At 46.1% G+C, this 23,927-nt stretch overlaps 1 protein-coding gene across 2 annotated transcripts in view; it reads left to right on the forward strand.

The window, feature by feature from the left end:
- ADK (adenosine kinase) overlaps nt 1-23,927 on the forward strand; it is a 1,244,147-nt gene that overhangs the window by 60,526 nt on the left and 1,159,694 nt on the right. Inside the window, exon 1 of one of the 2 annotated variants that reach the window (XM_069610964.1) lies at nt 18,034-18,183. The exons of the other annotated variant lie outside the window; for it this stretch is intronic. Coding sequence (XP_069467065.1) covers nt 18,170-18,183 — 14 coding nt within the window. The 5' untranslated portion in view covers nt 18,034-18,169. Of the gene's footprint in view, nt 1-18,033; nt 18,184-23,927 lie in introns of those variants that run through there. 2 annotated transcript variants of the gene reach the window in all.

The raw sequence follows: 23,927 nt of genomic DNA on the forward strand, positions 1-23,927 counted from the left end.
ACCTGTAACTGTTGTTCTGCAGCATGGGTCTGGCATGGATTCACATGCAAACCCTCCCTCCATCCCCTCTGCGGCTCTTCACTTGGTCAAACTGCCACTTTACTTGCTACCAAATCTGAGGATGGCTGCCAGGGGTGGGGCTTAGGGAGAGGGCTGTCATTGGCTGGGGACAGTATGACCCAGAGACCAGTGATCGGTTACTACTAAGAAAGACAGATCAGAAACTAAACTGATTTTTTTTTTTTTTACCGAGGATTCCCAGCCTGACGACGGGGAATATTCATGAGCATGTGAATCCATGCCAGACCCATGCTGGAGAACAGCAGTTACAGGTAAGTAACTTGTTCCGTCTACCGAGATAAACTCTCTCAGTACGGGTATACTCTCCTGCCCGAACAGAGCCAACTGGCACAAAGTTCCAAGATCTGGTATACACCCTTCCCAGGCCCAACTACTAACTCTAAGTACTTCTTTAGTAAGTGTCAACTTCAAAAGTTTTAACAATGTTATCTGCTTCACAAAGTTGGTTTTCAGATTTTCTTCGGGGGACACAAGAATCCACTGGTGCTATTTGCTACACCTAAGTGCTTGCAACGCTCAAGACAGGCAATGCTTCCTTCCTCCTGAACCTCTTATCAGAAGAGTCTTCTGTTACGCTCACCTGGTATTCACGGGGACGCCATCCAGCCCTGGTTGGATGATTTGCACACTCAAACCCTCTCCCGGTCCCTTGGTAAGGCCACTGGTTAAAGATGGGTTTGCAATATAGGAGAGGCTGGATTCAATGACAGATTGTCTTTGTTTTCCCACCTCCCTTGGCCTCAACTCCTTCCTCCCCCCTTGGGCCTTCTCCTCACCTTAATATTGTGAAAGGTGGATTCTCCGTCCTGCTCCTCATGGCAGGGGCGCGTAGATGTGGGCGGCGAGCAGCGACCAAGTTACTTCACTGGTGCAAGCCCCCCTGTGGGAATCCAGGCCTGCTGCGACTCTGGAGGTTTGCTGCTTTACAGTCTTTATATGCAGTTCTTATGTTCCTCTTAGTTCGAATAATAATGTCTTGCTTCTTTCCTTTTAGGTATGGAAAGGTATTTTGGTGTCATGCAGTTTTTAAGATGAGCATGGGCCGGTAGGCAAAAGCGCGGTGTGCGCGATGCTGTCCGGTGATTAATGCGCTGCGCCGTTTTGCCTTTTATATTGCTAACCTGTGTCTTTTCTCTCCTTGCAGGTTGCGATGTTCCTCGCTGAGCGGCGTAATGTTCCAGCAATGATACTGACCAGGAGATGACTACCCAGGTAAGAATTGTGTGGCTTTCTTCATTCGGGAGGAAATGTGAGTAAATGCTTACTAATGCTGTCTTTCTTTCTTTCTCCTCTTTCCAGATTATGGTATTCCAGGATGCATGCGGTGCCGGATGATGGCGTTCGTACCTTCAGGTGAGTGGAATAGAAGTCAGCGATGGATTGAGACAGGATACTGTTCCAGGTAAGTTTCGTAGTGTTCTTTCTCTCTGCAGGTCCTTGGTTTCAGCTAAACTGGCATCAAAGAACTGGACACGGTGAGCGTTACGCTGCCCACAGCAGAATAACGCAAAGCATGTTCTGCTGTTTGGGTGTGGTTTAAATAGTCTCAGGTAAAGTATTCCAGGTAAAGTAGTCCCAGGCCTGCCACACCCAAAAGACTAGACCGCATAGCTCTGTTCCTTGTAACTGAGCTATGTGTGTTTCTCCATGTTGGCTGGACCTCCTTCCCCCCCCTCCGCCCCCAAGTTAAATAGTCCCAAGTAAATAGTCCCATTCTAATGTTGGTCTTCATGATGGTTATGAGCCTGGTGGCAAAGGCACCAGGAGTGACTCCAAGAGTCTTGGATGAGGTTTTAAGGCCTTAGACCTGGCGCTAACTGGAAGGCTGATTTGCCAGTGAGAGCCAGGGGCAAGGGTCATAACCCCTTCATGCCATTCTTATTCCACCTTTTGTATTGTTAATCAAATGCTGATAATACTGCTTCCTCTCTTTCACACTTCTTTGGCTTTGGCATTGATTTGGGAATTTGTATTTTGCATATCCGTGAGGAACCAAGCGGCAAGATGCATCTAGACCCAGATCTAGTATATAGAGGGAAGAAAGGAATACAGTACAACAGCTATTGGAAGTTTATGCCAACTGGTGCATTTTCAGGTGCTTCCTGAAAATATCCAGGGACTTGATCTGCTGCAGATAGAGCGTGAGTGAGTTGCAGGCATGAGGACCAGCCACCGAGAAACACCCATCTCCCCCCCCCCCCTACTGAGTGGTTTTAGAAGGGTGGATTATTTGAAGACCTTGATCCATCGATCGCAGGGAGTGTGTAGGGTTGTAAATCATAATTTTTGATGTTAAATATGCTGGAGCCAGGCCACAAATGCATCTGAAAATGAGGCACAGCAGCTTAAGCTGAATCCGCTGCGGGATCAGCAACCAGTGAAGACTTCTGCGAAACTCAGACACTGGCGATTTCCATGGTAGAGAGAAAATTGTGCTGCTGAGTTTTGGGACACTAAAAGGCGCAGTAGTTGATATTTTGGACTGCCTACAAGGAGCATATTACAATAGTCCAGCCTGGCATTGGTGAGAGTACCTACCACCGCTGAACGATCATGCTCGGATATAAAAGGGAGAAGAGGTTTGAGACGCTTCAATTGGAAATCTATAGATTTAATTAATGATTTGCCTGTAAATTGCAACCCAATCTGGTCTGGTAAATGCATCCAAGGTTCTTTACAGATTCTGTGTATTTGGAAGCAATTCCAAAAAGTGTCAGACAGGGGATTATTGTGAAAAGATTTGCCAATTTATTTTTTGGAGCCAAATGCAATCATTTCCATCTTGGTTGGATTCAACTGAAGTTTGAAGCTAAGAGGTGCCCCTTTGACCCACCAATGTGGGTTTATGACATTCTTTACACCTGGGCAATATTCTTCATACAATCTGTTATGATTAGTTATCTTCCTCTTGGTTTAGGCACCCCCGATTGTTTAGTATGCATACCTTTTGGGTTCTGTGAGGGGTCAGTAATGCGAGAAGGATAAATGTTTCAAGATCTATGCCATTTTAATATTAAAGAAAATATACTGTCCCTACTCTGAGGAATTCCCTGCCTAGTCTAAATGTGAAGGGAATACAATCTTAAAGGGGAAGTGTGCTCAAAAATGTTACTGTCCTGATCATTCGGGCATGCATACTGTGATCAATCATAACATTTTTTCCTATGCATCTTACCTTAGTTTTCCTCATTTTTACATATGCGAAAACGTGTTGGGCTTGGCCATCTTGTGCTAATGCATCACCCTAAGTTCAAGTGCACTTGTGGCAATAATACAGATCGCCCGCCCCTGTAGCTGACATCACTTGTCCGAACGATCTGCTCCACCTATTTTCATTACGTTCATGGCCAGGGTAGCCAAACGTGCCGCGTCATCACCCACGCCCGCAGAACCAGGAAGATAAACACTGATATCCTCACACAAAGCGTACCTTCTCTTTCTTGCCCAAAATAGCACTGGAATATAGAATTATTTTGAGAAAACATCAATAGTCTGCAATGTAACAAATGCTTTTATTTCTTAAAGAACGTTCACAAGAGATTACGACGTCCACGAAATTAATGGTATTTGTTTTTCCATGTAATTTATAGCTAACGAACATCGCAGGACTCGAATGTGGTTTATCAGTTCCTCATGATAGCCGATTACGATCAACGATCATTCTTGTGTGTCCTTAAGATCCACCAGCAAAACATTCGAATAACCACATGGTGCTCCTTGTGGTAGAATATATGGTTTCTTGGCACTGTCAAGCGCAATGCTTTCGCCTCTGCACGTTGCTACATTCTCTCCACTGACCTGAACTGTGGTCCCCGAGGGCGTTCAACCCACAGCACTTTGGAATCATAACGGTGGTAAAAGGCGCTAAACAAATGCCAAGAAACATAACGTAACATTACTAACAGTATTGATTGTAATTCAAAATATGTAGTTTATGGATTATTGTGCCCCTGTGAAAAGATACATTAGCAGCACCAAGAGAAAAGCAAAACATATGATTTTAAAACATTTTTGAGCATGAAGTCTAATAGTCCCTACTTTACCCTCTTGGCTTATTTATTGCTCTTGAGCGCCCCTCTAGTCTACGTGCTCTCCTCCATCCAAATTACCATTTTGATTGACTTTTTTTACTTTCTTGTCCGCTCCCTGTACCTGCAGCCCTCCCAGCTCCTGCTCCTCCCACAACCCCGAGACCAAGGCAGTCTTTTAGCTCTGCAGGCCCGTGTGAGCTGTTCCTACTTTACTGACTCGGCTTGGGTTTTGTCCCTTGAAGGGTGTGCCCCTCTGCCTGCATGCCCTACTCCAGCCTAATTCCATTTTGTTTGACTTTTCTTACCTACTTGCCCGCTCCACGTACCTGCTGCCTCCCCTGTCCTCTTCCCGCCTCTCTCCTGCTTCCCCGGCCTGTGATTTCCTTAGGAAGCTGGCCTCTTAAAGGAGGAAACCAGCCGGCTGCTCGGGCAAGGCTGCCCTAAGGGCCAGAGGCAAAGTGCAGCTCCCTAGGACAGCTCTCATCCCTGTTTGCCCTGTTCACACTGGAAGCTTGACGGAACATCATACAGCTACAACCAGGTAAGGTGGTACAGGCAGGGAGAGCACAGTGTGATGAGCTCTGCTGAGTCATCAGTAAACCTAAGCCTAAAGTCTCATCCCCTGTGGCCAGAGAAAGACAACTGCTACTTGATCCTAATCCTGTGGGTGGTAACATGAGGGAGGATATCCTGGGAGGAGACGGCTGTCAAGGGGAAGCGGTGACTCAGTCAGTAAAGACGCCGTATTCAACCTCTTCTGAGCATGTAATTCCCTTAATTCCCGTAATACCCAGATAACTAACATTTCCCTCTCTTAGTACTACCCAAAATACAGAACATAAACTTTTACCCAGCATAAAAGTGGTACATTGGGGGCTCAGGAAGTTAATAGCACAACTTATGATTCTGCCTTATCCAGAGGTGTAAAACCAAGGGTAACCCACTCTTTTAACAACCATACATGAATCTGACCACTCTGTTAACAAACCAGCTTACGTTAATTGATCCTAAAAAGTCCCATAATGCTTGTAGTACTGGGACGAGGAAGAGGGACTCGGACTTGATGAAGTAGCATGAACGGTCTCGTTGTTGTGATAGAAGATACCCGAGTGTGGGGCCTTTAAATATATAAATGGGTTCCAGGTGCAAAAGGAAGCAGAGGCTGATTGTGTCGTAGTGGCAGCAGCAGGACGCTGTGCGGGAGATGCTTTAGATGCAGAGGAAGTGTGGCCTTGCAGAGAATGCGCAGCGGGAAGCAGCTCTGAAAAAAGCTATGCTCTGTGGGAGACTAGCTCCTGACACGCCGTGGACTGCTCTGGTACGGAGGTCGCACCGGAGATGGCACAGAGCTATCAAAGCTCCCATAAAGGACTGCGCGGACCACGGCAGTCGAATTGGAGCTAGCAGAAGTCCCGCAGCAACACCAGCGAGTCAGAATGAGATGCTGAGGAATACCAGTGAGTTGGTCTAAAGCCGGTGACCACCCCGGGGTGCTCCGAAGGAGACCGCTAGGTGAAATTGATGATCATTTTGAATACCAAACAAATGAACTGAGTCAAACTGGGTGCAACTCTCCTGATGAGGGATACTACTTGGGGGTGCGGGGGGCGATTGTAACCCTCATTGCCAAAGCCGCAGAAGAGTGATATCTGGGCAAACTGGGTGCAACTCTCCTAACAATGGATTCCAATTGGGGGACAATTGTAGCTGGCATTGCCAGCAGCCAAGAGGTTGCACAAATGAGGCCGCAGGAGCAAAGCCCTCCTTGTATGAGATACCCAAGGGTGAGAGAACTGTAACCTGCATTACCTACAGCTAGGGGTGTTTCTAGGTCTGGAAAAGACCCGGGACTGTGCTAATGTTGGAACGGTCAGGGCTGGGGGCTAGCTAGCCTTTTGGTTGTAGCTCCTGAGATTCTATCTGGAGGTACAACCAAAAAACATGAGGGTATAGCCCCCTTAGCCACCCCCCTAGCAACGGCCTACAGTCAAGAGGTGATCACAGAAACAATACCAATTTGGGAAGAGCTGTAACCCTAAGCGTCGAGAGACTATCAAGAGAAGCAGTTGTTGTTCAAACCTCCTCACTTAGAATCCTGGTGAGGAGAATTTTGGAAGGAGCATTACCGCAGAGTACAATTGCAGTATTAGGGGTTTTATCCTGGCGGCGAGTAAACCAGGAATGGGACCAATAGTAGTTAGTGCTGGTAGGCCAGTATACCAGGAAATGAGATGGTTTACAAACTATATGTGAGAGCATAATAGAACGTCCCGACGTGATATACTCTCAATGTACTTGCATTTCTGATGATCGACTATAGGTTATATAGACAGTATAAATGCTTATATAAAGAACATATATAAATGTGTGTGCTCCATTAGTATGTGATGTGGTGTTTCCAAAGACAAATTGCATTACCTGTATTTTCGTGCTTCATGTGGAATGTTTAGCCTAGGGCCAATTAGCCATGTATATCTATGATGATAGTAAATTGAAGCGCAGTAACATTAAGAAACATCTCAATTTAGCATTGCTCCAGGAAGTTAAAGAAGTAGATATAGTGCAGGGGCTAGGTAATCCAATTTCTGCATGAAAATACCCACACTTTTTTTTGCTGTGTACATAATCTGTGTTAGTTGCCCAATCCCATAAATCAGCCTTTTCCCTTAGTTGAGTTTTAAGTGTTAGGATAGGTGCAGTGTCAAATCACCTGGCCAATTAATTTGGTCATGAAATCGCATGCAAGAGTGAGTGAATTTTTCTAAAATTGTACCCTTGCTTTTTCCATATCCCAATATAGCACAATAAGTGTCATTCATGGTAATCATCGTTAACTAGAACATGCTGTGCCTTATTGTCTGCATGGTAGTCGGCAACATCAACAAATGTTGGGTTACACTATAGCTTTAGATACTAGGGTATGCTACAATTCTAAACACAAAACATGTCACTTGGGATACATTCGTACTCATTTGATATTAGAATTAATTTTATTAAAAAAAGAGTCTAGGTTTGCAGCAACGTTACATTTATTACATAAAACATCACATTTGTTGGTAAAAATACACATTTTCTGCTCCACCTCTACATTTCAAAATCCTAAAAACCATCAAATAACTTCATGCTGTGCTTGATTCATAAACATTAATTCATGCAATCATGCTTCAACTATAATATGTAATGCATAAACACATCAATAACCCTTCACTAATGGCATCACCATATGAGCTATATAGCGCAATCGATGCCCAGGGGTCAGGGCTTTTCCTCTGACCAGGAGTTACTCACTTGACCCAGGAGCTACTAAAATGAAATGTCATTAATGTCTTCTTGCAATAGTGTATGTGTAAGGGACGAGATAAAAATCGGCAAAAGCACATTAGAAACTGATCCAATGTTTGTAATCATTTTACATTAAGAGATGCACTCTTGTCGGAATAGTCACTGCAGAGTGCTTGGACAATTGTGTAACTTGATCTTATTTATAAATTGTGACAACCACCTATTTATTTATTTATTGGTCATTTGTTAGGCGCTTATACAATTATCAACAACTGTTTGAAAGCGGCAATAGGGTGGGGAAAGGGGAAGGGAGACCATGAATTACAATGAAGAAAAATAATTGAATTAATAGTACAAGCAATGAGAATAACGGAGGGGGAGCCAGACCTCCTATGCCTTGTGAGTGTTCAGAATGTGCAAGTGCAGAGGGGAGGGGGTAAGAGATGGGTGCTGTGGTACTCGTGGAGAAGGACTCGGGGTGAAGTGCTAATAAGCGAGGAATGTAAGTGCAACCTCCCGTGGGGAGGGTGAGCCTAAGTAAGTGCAGTAAATAGGCGGCAGTTGAGATGAGAGATGTTGGCGGTCAGGGCCCTGAGGATACACAATGGCCATGCACATAAATCTTTCTACTGTATGATTAGCAGGGAAGTGAGGGAGAGGTAAAGAAAGGTCTTGAGGCTTTTTCAGAACTTAAGGAGGTCCTGCTCAAGGCGCCTTCAATGAATGCACTACACACTCTGCTCCTGACAGTATCTATGGCTTCCTCTGTCGCTTGCCTTATTGCCTCACAATAAATTCACTTTTACTTTCTCTGTCTTGGGAAAATGTCTCTCTACCTCTCGCTTGGTCTTTACCTAATCTGTCTGCCATTATATGCATCGGTGTGACTGCATCTATGTCAATACCCGATCCTCTGTTGCCATCTTTTCACTACCCTGTTAATTTTCTTTCTTGCTGCCTCTTCTATGCTAAACGCATGTTCTGGTGCTTCTCTGCTGCAGCCTCTCTTGTTGGAAGAAGATCCAGGGTAGGGTTTGAAAAGTAGCTGAATGTATTTCTTTGCCCTTTTACATAAGCAAAGTGCATTGGTAATATCGGATGGGTCAGCATGGCAGGAGTGGGCTTGGAGGACTGATTGGAGGTAATGGTGTTTGGGGGGCTTTGGGAGTGGGAACAGCTATTGAAAAATACTTGTTTTTATGGGAATCTGGATTTCCCATTGCATGGTCAAAAAGAGAGCGGCATAATCGGCCATCTCGTTATCTCTCGTTCCAGATTCTGACAACATTGCTACAGTTTAGGGCCTTACTTGAGTAACAATATAAACTTAACTGCATCACAACAAGTGCCAGTAGCATCACTGGATTGCGAATAACTAATGTTGATATTATCAAACTAAATGCTAGATCAACAATGGGGGTTGTTCTGACGTATAACGTTTTCTGGGGACTACTGTTTGACTTGAGTAGGCCTAGGTTATTTCTATTATGTCAAGATAGATACAGAAACACTTTGAATGTGAAAATGCATCAAAACAATGGCAAGATAAATTGCAAAATAGAAAAGTGTTTTGAAAGAAACACTGTGGAACCACCACCTATAGTGACAATGATTAGCATGTAGTCCATACATAACAACCAAGACAAAAGCAATGAATGAGAAAACTCTTGGTTATTGTAGCCAGGCTGGAGGGTGACCTAACAAGTGGACATGCTAATCACTTGCCACTATCTTGCCATAAACAGTTGCTTGAGGAAAAGTTAAGACTAATAATTAACCTCCTTGCAAACTCTGTTCTTGTGAATGAACTTTTTGTATTTTCCGATTGTGTTTTTTTCAACAAATACTTATTTCCCCAACTATTGATGCATGATTATTAAATGCATCCAGCAGCAAAATAAATTTAAAAAGCTGATTGATTGAAATCGATTTGTGTCTGAAACTTGTTTTGATGCATTTTCTCATTCAAAGTGTTTCTGTATCTATCTTGACATAATAGAAATAACCTAGGCCTACTCAAGTCAAACAGTAGTCCCCAGAAAACGTTATACGTCAGAACAGCCCCCATTGTTGATCTAGTATTTCCAGCCCAATGTTCTGCCGTAGTCGGGCCATCCCTCCAGTTACCACCATTATCAAACTAAATGACACTCATTTTGACTGCTTAAGAAAGAAAGGCAGGGATGGCCCTGCTAGAACTCAAACACATCTGTGCAGTTTGCATATCTTGTTAGATTGAGATATGTGTACCTGGCCCCATGAGATGAACCCACTTTACAGTCATGTTTTTTTCTGCTTCACAATAATAATCTACATGCAAAGTAACTGTTGCAGTTGACAATTGTATAGCCCACTAAAACTGGTAATGCAGGCTACAAACTCCTTGGAATCACTACTGTTTTTGCACAAGGAGACATCATTGACCAGTCGGCTTTAAAGACATGTAATTCTAACAATGCTTGGTCATTTAATTGACTTAAGAGCAAGCACAGATTGAAAGGCAAATTGTCCTACCCAGGGTAATGGCACAATTATACACAAATAGGAAGAGATGAGACTTATTGGATGAAATGAGCACCTCCTACAACTTTTGTACTCTCTGCTGTAGTTGACCTAAGACTGGGGTCCAATTACACACGTACTGCTTTAAACAAAGTATGTGGAGGAAAGGATTTGCAGTACATGCTGAGGCACTTTTGCAGAGTGCCCATTAAAATAGCTGGAACACTTTTCTGCAGGGCCATTATGACGGCTCTCGGATGCGGCAGCTTCTAAATAAAATGGTCCTGGGCTGGCTCCCTTTACTGCAGACTCATACGAATGCTGAAGTACACACTACATTTTTTTGCACGTCAGCACTCGCCGAATTAAGCTAATAATACAATTCAAGCTTTAATAAAGTTTAATGGATAACTCAGATATCCTTGTGAGACTGAGGAAATATAATGTATCTTTTGAAGTTGAAATGGGTCTGTCTTAATTCGGTTGAGTCACTACAAACATGGATACAAGTGTATCTATCGGTCGGTACTTGCAGTTTCCTGACAAATCTAAGCTTCTTTGATGCTCTGCTCCCATCTAGTGGTAGTAGCAGGCAATTACTACAGAATCTCAATTTTTCAAGCGGACAGCCTTAGTGGGAGGCCTTGCCAATCGGCCGGGAATTTCGGATCCTGAATGCCACAATTGCTGAGGACAATGAACCAATTTAATAGACCTACATTGTTAATAATGTATAACTATCTCCTAGATCATATCTTCTAGATCATGGATCCGAGAGTGTCAAAAACAGCATCTCACATTTCAGTTTGAATGGTTACACAATAATGGCTGGTAGTCGGCAATACCAAGACCAGTTCTAATTTTATTGCTTTGATGGGGAGTCCCTTATGTAGTCCGACGGATTTATTTATCGTTATATATCTTAAGCATCCCTTTGGTCGAGGATCTGCATGAAGTGCGAGTGAAGCTCTTTTTTAGTAAACGTCTTTTTTTTATGTTTAGTTTTTTTTTTTTAGCGATCTGGTGTCACATTGTCCTGAAGGCAGAACTTTGTGCCCACAGTACTAAGGAGCACCCCAAGATATACGATGTGATGCACTCATTCTATATAATTGTCGCCCATAAACCATTAATAATTCAAATTGTTTTTTGATCTTCGTTTTGTTGTAGTTAATTGTTAAGTTATTAGCCTTGGCATATGCAGTAGTCAGTTGCTCAATATAGCACATTCGAGCAAGCCAAAACACACAGGAAGTAAGGAAGACATCTGGCAAGGTGTATTGTCATATCATACTGCAGCTCACATTAGCAGCAATGTGCACAGAGTTCACGTGACTAGAGTGCACATGGTAGGCTCATGGTTCATGACCCTAGAAACTGGTGGAAGGTGACATATGTTGAACAATCATGACACGATTGTGACGTTTTCATTGTGTTCAGTCTCCAGATTGACCCTAGAAATCGTTTTGATGGTAAGTACAATGGACCAACAGCAAGATTTTAGCTTAGCCCCGCTGCATCCAGACACCTCAAAAATCTATGCTCTCTACACTTGCACTGAAAGGGAGAGTTTTCGGGTCTTTTATTTGTAGTGTGCTGGGCAGTGCAAAAAATAGCAAGGGGGCAATCCCAGCGAAAGCTCTCTGCCCATCACTGCCTGCACTACTCTGTAGCCTGGTCGGTGTTCTCCCCAGAATGTCTACTGATTAGTTTAATCAAGGTCATACAAAGATTAAAGTGAGCGTGAACTAAAGGGTGTGACGTTCCCTTTATCGGAAAAAGCCGCCTTACTTCAAGTGACCCTGAACACTGTTCCAGGACAGCAGGGAAGGGCACCTTTGTTGATTTTTACTCCTCCCTTCATGGGGATTCATACCTGTGCCCTTCTAGTAATACTCCATTGTCACATCATACTGTGCTATCTTGCTGCATTTGTTTATTTGTATAGACTACTTGTTGAGGTTCCTCAAAGCCTCGCTCTGCAGTGATCTGTGTTTGTTTTGTGCAATTAAGCACTGATTGCTGCAGACCGTGTCTGTACAGGTCATGGCGGGATGTTGATAGTCCCGGTGCGAATGGTGGGTGATTGAAAGTGGGAGGCTGCTAAAATCTGCATGCTGAAGGGGACAATGACACTAATCTTGGCAAGTACTGTTGTAAAACACAGCAGTGTGGGGTGGAATGGAGGACAGGAGGGACCCAGGTATTTGCTTTGAATTGGGGGCCAGGGGGTGAAGGGGACATAGTTCCACTACATTTTTGAAACACTTCAACCCCTGAGGTTATAAAAAGTAACTAGTGCAAGGGACTACTATTTGTATTGATAACAGAGCTTTCCTGTCAGATGCCTATGTAGAACACAATCGTGAGACTCTGCAGCACCTCGTTCTTACGAGACACGTGCTAAGGGAGCCTGATGGAAGCGGGTGATGGGGAGACAGTGAGGGAGAGCAACGGAGCAAGAAGCAGCTACCGGCGCTCCTCCTTGAATGGGAGAACAGCAGCTCCTCAGGACACAGAGACTGATGAACTTGCCAGAGACTAGATGTGCCATGACCTTGAAGATAACGGTCACTATTTATATTCCTAAATTGCTTTTCCCATGTAACTATTGAAGCAAGTTACCAACCAACAACAAGGCTTGATTATTATACAACATAATTGGCGACTAGGATCAAGCGAAGCCCCACGATCAAAGATGCAAGGTGCAACACCACCACCATTTTTCTACAAACTCCAGGTAGGCCCACTATGCCATTGCCTTAGTGGGAGCCCCTGTTTGTAACATATGTGAACGTGCTGGGTGGTGTGGACTCCACGGCTGAAAGGAGGAGGGCAATGCTTCTCATTGCATTTGGAGTGGAAGGACAAGTGTTTGCCAGTTTTATGCCAGAGGTGATTTTGGACGACGATAATATGTACAAGGAAGCCATGAGGAGGATTGTTAAGAGATTTTCCAGTAAGGAGAACACAGTGCTACATAGATTAAGGTTCTACAGCCGGAAACAAGAACCTGCTGAACCCGGGGATGATTAAGTCACAGTTACGTGAGTTGGCTGCCCTTTGCAATTTCGGCAATTATGCTGAGAATATGATTTGCGACATGCTCCCGGTTCACACGAACAGCAGAAAGGTTCAGGACAAGTTTATCCCAGAGAAAGAGCTTCAGTTGGACAAGGCTGGAAAAATTGCAAGAGCAGTAGAAGAGACTATGGGCAGACGCAAGGAGTTTTCTGGTGGCTCAGTGGCTGCGGAAGTGCAGGCAGTAGCATTCAGAAGGAAGGAGGAGAAGCAGCCATCTGAACTCGGAGAGGGGGAGAAGGGAACCCCTCAAATGTCATATATGTGCCAGTAGACAGCACTTAGCCAACAACATAGAATGTCCTGTGAGGGACAAAGAGTGTTCCAACTCCGAGACGTTCGGGCACTTCGCAGTTGCATGTAAGTGGCACAACAAAAAAGTGATGGCAATACAAGCTGAAGAAGGGGAGGAAGGAAACAGTTTGTCCGAAGAAGGAAGACCCACCATAATAATGGTTAATAGCGCAAGAGCCAGGAGGGAAAAGCCACATTGCGTCATCAAGGTGCATGGTAAGGAAATGAGTTATGGCTGACTCGGCATCAGATCTGACTAGAATACCCATCCACATGTGTAAGGCCATGGTAGGAAGTGACAATGTAGAAGTGTTAAGCACCAAACACAAGCCCACCGTATTCAGAGGTGCCTCAGTAAGCTTGTTGGGGTACGCCAACTGTGTCATTAAGTTTAAAGGAAGAGAAGCCAGGACCAGAGTTTACTTTGCGAAGGATGGTCTAGTGGTCTTGGGATGGGACGTTCAAGCCAAACTGAAAATTAAGCTGGACTCCAGCAGGGAGGACCAAGTAATAGTGGTCAATGCAGGAGGAGCGCTGGTGTCCAAAGATTTCCCCAAGTTGTTTTCGAAAGGGTCTGGTAGAATCAAGAATTATATGCACAAGATAATGGTCGGAACCAATGCAGTCCCCATAAAGCACAAAGTGGGTCCAGTGCCCGTGGCGGCAAGAAACGTGTTGAAGTTGAAACTAGAAAAGATGGTGAAGCAGGGAACCATTGACGAAGTGAGTCGTCTGAGTGGTTGAGTCCAGTTGTGCTGATTTAAAAAACAGAACTCTAACAATTTGAGGGTATGCATAAACCTCTGCAGTCTAAATTTGGAGGTTATTACAGACAGCTACCCTCTCCCCAGCATAAACAAACTGATACTAATGATGAAGGAAGCCAAAGCATTTTCCAAGCTGGACATGAGGAACGCATATCACTAAATATACTTGCATAAAGAATCCAGGCCCCTCACTGCACTTATCACCCCCCTTCGGCACATCTCACTTCACAAGGCTGCCGTTTGGCCCATCATCTGCAGCCTCTGCATTCCAGTGGATGATGGACTCATTCCTATGCAATGTGGGAAATGTCTTGTATTTTTAAGATGGTAGCTTAGTATACGCCTAAGATGACCGGACACAACGATGCAGTGCTAAGTCCTCACGAAGTTACAAGATGCAGGGGTGAAGCTGAGTTATGATAAACATGTACTGAGAGGCAAGGAAGTGGAATACTTTGGGTACAAGATATCCAATCGGGGAATCCGTCCCCAGCAAACCCTGTTACAAGGCACCCGGTAACAAGGGTGAGCTAAAATCCTTTTTAGGGCTTGGTGAATATTACGCAAAGTTCGCCCCCAACTTCTCGGAGGTCACTGCAGCGTTGAGAGAATTGCTCAAGAAAGGAGCTGAGTTTGCATGGTCACAGGAGCAGAAAGTGGTGTTCGAATACATAAAGGGAAGGATTGTGAGAGCTCCATGCTTGCAACCATTCAATCCTATGTGGGACAGTCATCACCGCCAATGCCAGTGCCTATGGACTAGGAGCCGGGCTGACCCAAAAGAAGGGAGATACAGAACACATGGTGGCATTCGTGTCCAAGGCATTGTCCACCGCTGAAAAAAATGACTCGACGATGGAGAAAGATGTTGCCCTGTGCGTGAACAGTGGAATACTTCATACATATGGGGCTCCAAATTTAGGTTAGTCATGGATCACAAACCATTGATCCATATGTTAAGCCCTGGAGGGACAAAAGCATCCATGCCTCAACTAGCGCGCATTGCAGCGAACTACAAGAGTATACTTATGAAATAACGAACATTGCAGGATGGAATGACGCCCAAGCAGAATGTATGTGCAGACTACCGGGAAACCGAGAGAAGGCTACTACGTTCCTTGAGGACAAGTGCATTGTGGTGTCCATTCAGGATCTAAAGAGTAAAGAATTCCTAGAAATTAGCGAGGGTCATTGGAATGAAGAACCGAGCAAAGATCCCACAATGGTGAGGCTCACTGAATGGGTCAGGAGAGGCTGGCTGGAGGAAAGGGCCATCCCAGAGGGCATGAGGCCTGTCATGGCCACAGGCCCCAGAACACAAAAACCACACCATCTAATGATGGGGGCAATGAGTCACTTGACTAACTCATGTCCCTTTGGGGACCCATAAACACAGGGGCCCAAACGGACGCCTTTGGCACCAGGCTCATATAGAGATGTGAGCAGGAACACTTTATTTCAGTGCAGGAGTGCTTTTACTTTATTTCAGTGCAGGAGTGCTTATATTTTACAAGAACTTTCCAGGAGCTGAAAGCCTTTATTCCAGAGAACATCCTCATGTGCTGACTCATCGGGTGTGGCTCCCTAGGCCTGGTCTTCATGTACTGACTCATCGGGTGTGGCAGGGTGTGACAGGCAGGCTGAACCTTATGGGTGTGGCTGCAGAAGCTCAGCTGTATAAGCTGCTCCATCCTTAAGGCTGGTGCTTCGTGTTACTATGCACTTGCGTGCAATGTGACGCTCACCGCCGCTTGGACCAGTTTACTTACCTTTGAAACTATGCATTCTCCTGCATACTCACCTCCAGGAAACCGGTGCTTCATCGCTTCATCTGCAGACTCATCGCCTGACATCCAGTGATCTTGGTCCCGACGCCGCAGCACCGCACTCCGCATCTACGAACTCGGACCCTGCGAAGAAGAAGAAAGACAAGGTTAGAACATCTGTCCTAGGGCCGCGCCGCATTTGAATCTGCGCACCCCCTAGTTAACAATTTACCAGCTACTGTACAGCTGCAGCTTCGTTCCTCATTCCCTCCGGCTGCCGCCTCGAGCTCCGCAGCTTCTGCCGGGCCGGCAACATCACCTGCAAGGGAAGAAGGCAAAAGAGCAAACATCAAAAGTGGAATGGACAGCAATATAAGACAAACTTTACAATACAACAAAAACAGACGAGGAAAGACAAAGGCAAACAGGAACAGTTAGCTGAAGTATAGTGGCTTAGTCACAGCAGGGCTGTACTACCATGTGTAAGGGACCAGTGAAGGAACTCTGTCCAGATCATACAAGTGCCCCTGCCAGAAGCAGCAGGACGGAGTTCTCGCCAAAACTAATCAACAGGTGAGCTTTCCAGGGATGGCACATCCCAGGGGTACCACGGTTTGGGAGAAGGTCTAGAAGGGGATCAGGCGCACAAGCTGGCATACTCGCGCCCCCTATTCTCCACGCATAAGTACTCCTGAGCTGCATCACCTATTACCACCAGTCACCACATAAGCGCCGAGGGCGAAGTCTGACGCGAGCGACCTTGCCCCCGTGAGGGCTGCAACCTTGCCCCAATGCCTCCGCAGAGACCAGGTGAGCGTAACAGGCCATGCTGGAAAGTGGCTGAAGACATTTTCGAGGAAGCATTGATAATCCAGGGCAATCAAGTGACTCCACCATTGGGCATGAGAAAAATGGATTCTATTTAGGGCCCACTCAGGACATTTAGGAAGTACCATGACGTGACACTTTGTGTGAGGCATACTGGTGGCCTGCCATGGATCGGGACATACGCAGAGGTGTAGCTAGGATTGTCCAACAAGTTGGGTCTGAAGCAAATGTAGTTGGGCACACCGCAGTGACATTTACATCTGCAAATGCCATACAATGCTTCTGCGTGAACATTTATGGATTTTGGGTGGGCCTTGCCCGCTCAGGCCCCACCTTGTCTATGTCTCTGGACATACGAACGAGGATTGGCGGATGTCACTAGTGTCTAAACAGTGATGAGGTTGAAGACAAGACAAGCGCCACTAATACCCACTGTAGTTCCATAAGGGGTGTGGCAAAAGTTAAGATTGGATTTTATTGGCCCCCTGGAAGCAATGCTCCTAGAACATCAATATGGAGTAGTCATGAAGCCGGTGGCGGGGAGACAGAGGGCGCAACGGAGCAAGAAGCAGCTCCCAGCGCTGCTCCTTGAATGGGCAAACAGCAGCTCCGCAGCACACAGAGACTGATGAACTTGCCAGGGACTAGATGTGCCATGACAGTGAAGATAACTTTCACTGATATGTATTTTCCTAAATTGCTTTTCTCATGTAACTAATGAAGCAAGTTAAGAACCAAAAAACAAGGCTTGATTATTTTACAATGGCCTATAAATATGCATAAACCTGCCTCTTTTATTCGCTTCTTTTTCCACGAGTCTATTTCCCTAGCATTCTGCCATACTCAGTAAACACATGTCTGGGAGGAGGGACATAAGGGCAGAAACACTGCATTCATAATTTTTCTAAACTATACTGTTAACCTTGCTCAATATATATGCAGTAACTTTGCTGAAAATGTTGGGGGAGATGACATCTGAAGAAAAGGTGCCCCAGCCAAATGAATGGAGACAAAATGGTGAAGCATGATAGTTGGTGGGGGGGGGGCAAACACTGCTGTCCCCCTAAACCCCTGTACGCCCATGCAACATGGTGATGTTAACATGTTTCGATTTTCATATGCAATTAGTGACTAGGTCTGAATATCATGACTTGAAGACGAGCCTGGTCGTATCTAATAGCCAATGTGATTCGAAAGAGCGTAACTACGCCTAGCTCCGCCTGTCAACCCTTGACGCGCCTGACGCTCGGCCTGGCCATGACATGGCTGTCTGTGTGATGTTTCTGCCACGCGCGTGCGTGCGTGCGATTGTATTTTTAGTGGTTCTGTGAGACCCGCCCACAGCCTCAGGACGCGTGTCCCTGCTCTTTCCACGCCCACTACACCAGTCCCCGCCAGCAGACAGCCTATGGACTCGTCTTGTACCAGGAGGGGCCGGGCTGTCGCTTTTGGCAGTGGCTACATCGGAGCTGCGGCGGCTTCTGGACCCACGCGCCGAAGGGAGAGGAGTGCACCATTCTGCTAGTTACTGCACAGCATGTTGCAGCTCAGGTCAGACCCGTGGGAGAGGAGTGAGGGGGTGCAGGACAACACTGAGTGTTTGCTGCACGGGGAGCGATACCGAACGGTGGTTGTAGAACTGGGTGCACAGCATATTGCAGTTGAGGTCAGATGGAGGGAACCAAAGCATGAGGCGGGGTACTTTGGGAGGTGCAGGTGGGCACTGCAACGGCTTGAGTGCGTAGGTCTGTGCACTGCTCCGCTGGCTAAGCAGAGCTGCTCATGTGCACTTATCGTGGACAGGATTCAGTGCCGAAAATGCAATAGGCACTGTCAATGTTAAAGTGCAAAGAGGCAACTGAGCGGTTTAAATCTGCATAATTCAGTTTGCGTGATGCAATATATTGATGTCGGTATCGGAGCACAGTGCACCAAAACAAATGCGTATTGATACCCTTCCCGTGAATTCAGCAGGTTGGGCAGTTTTATGTTTGACTTCGTTGGGCGCTGTGTTTCATTTGTACTGTCATTAGAATGTTCTCTCTCCAGAGCATGTGCTTGTCCTGACAGTTTTCGAAGCCGGACATCGTTGGACTGGTTTCTCGATCACAGTCGTCCAACTGCCTTGTACACCTGGCTGCAGCGCACGCCTCACTGCCCAGCTGTAAGAAGTGCTGGGTCCGGTCGAGACACGCCTAAGGATCTCCAGCCTTAATGTTCAGTTTTTGCGAGTCTACCGGACATAAATCATGCGGTAGTAGACCCTATAAACGGAACTGTCTCCATGCCTTTTAGAATCGTTAATGTTTGTCGGTCCGCCCCCCTTAACCCCCCCCCCCCCCCCACCGCCAACCCACCCCCAAGCATTGTTGGTTATTGGCCCGTTTAGGGTCGCATTTACCTCGGCGAATGCTTTGACTTCGTGGTTAAGTACCAATTTAAGGACTAAAACTGAGTAGGGCGTTCGATCCTGGTGGCCCCTATGTCCGTTTTGGGACGGGGGTTCTTTGCGAACACCCTTCACATAGAACCAATTGCGATGGTTGGCATTTAGTGGCTTTTTTTGGGTGGTTTGCCCACATACAGTGATAACTCATAGGGTGCTCGTACATGGAAGGGGGCACGGGGGAATTCTCCACGATCGCACGTTTCTACTGTGAGTGGGGAAGAGTGCGCGCGCACGTGTCTTCTATCTGGTCTAAATGCACTGCATCTGTCAGTTATATGCACATACTTTACGGGATGGGGTACCAGCATTTTCACTCGCGTTCGAGGGCCAATGGACAATCCCTGTGCGCCAATTCCTGTTTGTGGTTGCAGACCTCGTAGCTGTGGGCTGTGCACATGCAATTCAATCACATGGCAAATTCAGCACACGGTCGTGCACGTTGGGCAGGGTACAGCTTACTGTGAGCACCGCACGTGTTTTGGGTTGGGAGGAAGCTGTGAAGGCTTGAGACCTGATCAGTATATTACCGAACAGTACATTAACTTGATCTCGTCACAACCACCCCATTCTCTTAATTTCACTATCCTTCCCACCACCCGATCCAGGTATGGTTACCCCAAGCATGGACCTAACCTGCACGCCAAACCTGCCTCCCCAAAGACTGCTGGCACAGTAGGTTTCTATTTTAGTGGTATGGGGGACGCTGCTGTATGGCCATTAAGAGCGGCAAAGCATGTACACATTGACTTGTGGTCTATACACACAGGCACTGGTGTGGAGGAAGTGAGGTGTGCACAGAGTACTTGGGTAATTTAGTTTGGCAGAGAAGTGGCACCCATGGGTTCAATTGCACTGGGGGCACAGGTGCTGTATGCCTTAGTACATTGAATATGATGGGGAGTTTCTCTGCCCTGGCATTCTGGTGAGTTTGGTCTACACCACCCAAAGTATGACGTAGGGGCTTTGAAGCCTGCACTAATTGTGTTTGGTATAGGCGATTAGGTGGAGCGACTAAGCACCTGTAGTCGAGAGGTGGTAGTAGTGTATGAAGGAACAACTTTTTATTGCAAAGGTCCATGGCTAGTGCAGAGGAACTTGCCCTGCCAGCCATGGTCTTGGTGTCAGAAAGAAGTGAGAATTGCGCACGTGGCCAATGGTGCTGTGGAGCTGTCTGTGTGGCCAGCACACGTCGAACTGATGTGGGGGCAGGGAATTGAGGCCAGAATACTTTTGCAGAGACAGACAATCCATACACGGGCTTTGATATGCGAGAGGGCAGAGAAGTCTGTACAAATGAGTTCTGGTTTGAGTTTGCCTGTGTTCATACTAGAGGCTGCCGTACGGGGCACCTGTTGTGAAAGCGTACTCTGGGCTGGAGGCCCTCTACACCTGTTGTGGGAGTGAGCTGATCTGTTTTAGTCCCTGGCCCCTTGCGTGCTTGCTATCAAGCCCGGACACGCTGGATTGGTTGACCCAAGGCTGGGGATGGGAGACCTTCCCTTATCTTTCACCCACATTGCTTGTGCGTAGCGTAAAGAAATGCCGTTAGGGGCTGGGGGAGTTAACATTCCCCGTGCTGTTTAACAGGCGTAGCTGGATGCCAGAGCAGCCCTTTTCTCTTCCCATAAGCGCTGGTGTTGGGCACGAAGTGAAACGTGTGTTTAAAATGTAGAGTAAAAGGCACATTGTATATCATTGTTATTCTTTACGAGATGTAAATGATCCATGGCCTGTGGCTTTAATGCATTTAGGGGTGCATTTAGGATAACATTGTGGGGGCGGGGGGGCTTTAAATGCTGGGAGAGGCGCTAACTTCAGAGACTTTAGGGGGAGGGGCAAACTTACTTGCTTGGTGGCATAGAACTTCTTTACACGTTGTAATGAGACTATTCTGGTGAAGCTTCAATGTTACAAACAGTTAACTCTTTACCCTTCACGTCTGTAACCACTCGCTTAAGAACTGCTGTGGGAATGAGATGTCTCTTCTTTCCCCCCCGCCCCCTCCACCGATCACTCCCCTTGCATGCAAGTACTAACCCCCACGTAACGTTTTAAATTGCCAAAAATGTATGCATATGAATGCCGGTGCTATCTATTCAACGCTTCACGTTAGCAATTGCAGGGCCTTTAACAGAGCAGCCCAGGCACCATTTAACGTTAGTGTTGTGATGTCCGGCCAGGGCTCTGTAGGTCAGCCAGGTCGAGTCAATATAGTCCAATGTTTGAGGGCGGGGGAGAGGGGGTGTAGAGCCTGCTCCGCTCCACTGTGTTTCGCCACACTTGTGATATTTTGATGGCACTTCAACTCTTCAAGCGAAGGTCATTGAAAACGGTGGCTAGTTTTAAACATCCATACTGACAGTCACGTCTGCTGTGGACATTTGGCTGTGCTAACCGCTTGTGACGAGACCTTTTGGAGTCTGCTTTGACTTTAGAAGAATACACTCGTAAACCGTCTACATGCAAATGAGATCTTCATAAAAACACAAAAGCTTGCAGAGGTACCTCTCCGCTATTAAGCGTGTTATATATAATTCTAATTTGTAGCGTGCTGTAAATGTAAGCTAGTAGCATAAGAAATGTAGTGTTGGATCCATTTGTAGACACACATTCAACACTATGACCGTTTTACGTTTGACTAAGGGCAACTAGCAAAGGTTTGAATTTTTAGTGATTAATAATCTAGGACTTGATTGTAGTAAATGGAAGCAAATTAAATAACGTACGTATACTTGTAAAAGCCAGGTTTATTTTTCTTTAATTTTCTTTTCTTAGTTTCTCTACTGTAGAACAATATACATGCTTGAAAAAGCATGTTTGGTGGGCTCCCTGGGGATGTGGCGGGCTTTTGTTCTCCGTTCCAGTTCTGCCGCCCCCCTTGAGTCCGGCCTGTGATTACCTCCTCACGTTGGTTGCACTTTGTGTCAGTAGTCTCTGATGCTCTTTACATGCCTCTTGCCCTCCCTCAGTCCCTTCATGAAGTTTATGCATTTTTCACCTGCCCAGTGCTTTTGAACCAGGCAGCAACTGAGAAAGATTTTGGTATGATCCATTTCCCTCCTCCTTCTGGCACAGTATGGGCCCACAGGTAAAAGCCATTCAGAGGTTGGCCTTGACATGTGGGCTCCATAGACTGCATCTCTGGTCCTGGGGGGGAAGGTGGTGCTTGGCTGTCTATACTGTCTTTCCCCCTCCCATCTCAGTGTGTTCCTTTAAATAAAAATCTTGCCCCTCCCCCAGGGCTCCAGTTGGTTACGGTAGCGTTAAGGGCAGGGCTTGGGGGCAGAGTTGAGAGGTAGCTGAAACTGCTGCCTGCAGTAGCTATTATCTTCTACATGCAGTGCAAGCGGAAGATCCTTGTTTAGGCTACCTCCTACTCTTCCCGAAGATAGCCTGCCCATCCAGGAGCCATAGAGAACAGAATAGCCACTAGTTGAATGTATAATTGAGGTGGTGAGTGACTTTTATTTTTTTTTATAACTGGCTCGTAGCTTTCAGGTAGAATTTTTGCCCCTGAACACTTTGTGTATTTGCCTCTTCGCTAATTTATTGTTTTGTATGCTGTGATGAATCCTGTGGAGTCGTCATTGGCCCCCAGTCTGAGATCTCCACCCATGTGGCCAGTGGAAGGCAGCCACTGCCTGATCTTAACCCTGGGGGTGGTATAAGGAGGGAGGATCACGATCACAGGGAGTATATGGCATTCAGGGGGAAGTGGTGACTCCTTTAGAAAAGACGCACTATTGAGGACGAGAATTTTATAATTTCCAGATACCTCATGGCATGTTTCATCGTTCAATTCCCTCCCATGAAACTACCCAGGGAAAATGTTTTAACAAGTCATATAATCATGCTTACAGGAACACTTTGGTGGTTCATGACTGAATACAACTGTGAGGAATTGGACCATCCGCACAGGGATTGTGCGCTCGCTTGGGCTTTTTTGAAATTTTGTAAGAAATGCAGTGATGGGAGATCAACCGCAGAAATGTGTGGGTGGCTAATCCACACACATTTTCCTACTTGCTGCACAACAAACGCATAGTTGGGTGTACTCCGGAGGGGTTTAGGGGGGGCCAGAGCCTACAGGTTCAGTCCTCCCTTTCACATTTAGCTGGAATATGACAGCCAGGAGTATATCAAAGCATCTCAGGAAGGGGGAAGGCAACACCGTCCTACTGCCAAGGCCAGCCTAATTAAATATGAAAGGCTCAATGTATCTGCCCAGTTCTATTGTCTAAGTTCTGTGTGATGGTAGCGCATACGGTTGACAGTTGCTTGAAAGCAGGCCTGCAAAGAGGCTTGGTCACCGAACTAACACAAAGGGCAGGAAACTAACACCTCCTTGATATGCACTGTGCCAACTTGAAGCTAGCTCTCGCTCTTCTGTATGAAGGGCAGTGAATGTCATGTCTGGGACAACTTTACAGTAGGCAACCCCTGTAGGGAACCCTCTTTCATAGGGAAGAAGTATGTGATTTGATGGAGACAGCCTGTTTTCGCTACAAACTTCAAGGGAGACCTGCACTTTGATCAGGAGTCACAGAAAGCTCAATTAACCAGAGAGACCCTTTGATCCACAACAGACAGGAAGATGGGTAGGACTTTGTAGTCTGTGTTGTCACCCCTTTACCTTTCCTGTTGCAAATCACTCTGGTTATGATTTCACACATAACAGAAGATTGTTGGTGGGGTCCCAGGATTGGTTCATTAAGGTAGGCTTAGCCTGCACCTATCACTGGTGCTCATTTACATTTAAAAGAGGGTTGAGCCCCTGTTTTGTTTGATCTGACAACTTTGAGAGGAGTAAGAAGGATCATTTGGACCGTGGCTGAAGGTACAGTCT

Source organism: Ambystoma mexicanum, chromosome 8, assembly GCF_040938575.1.
Source record: "Ambystoma mexicanum isolate Mex_15411 chromosome 8, UKY_AmexF1_1, whole genome shotgun sequence".
Classification (NCBI taxonomy): Eukaryota; Metazoa; Chordata; class Amphibia; order Caudata; family Ambystomatidae; genus Ambystoma; species Ambystoma mexicanum.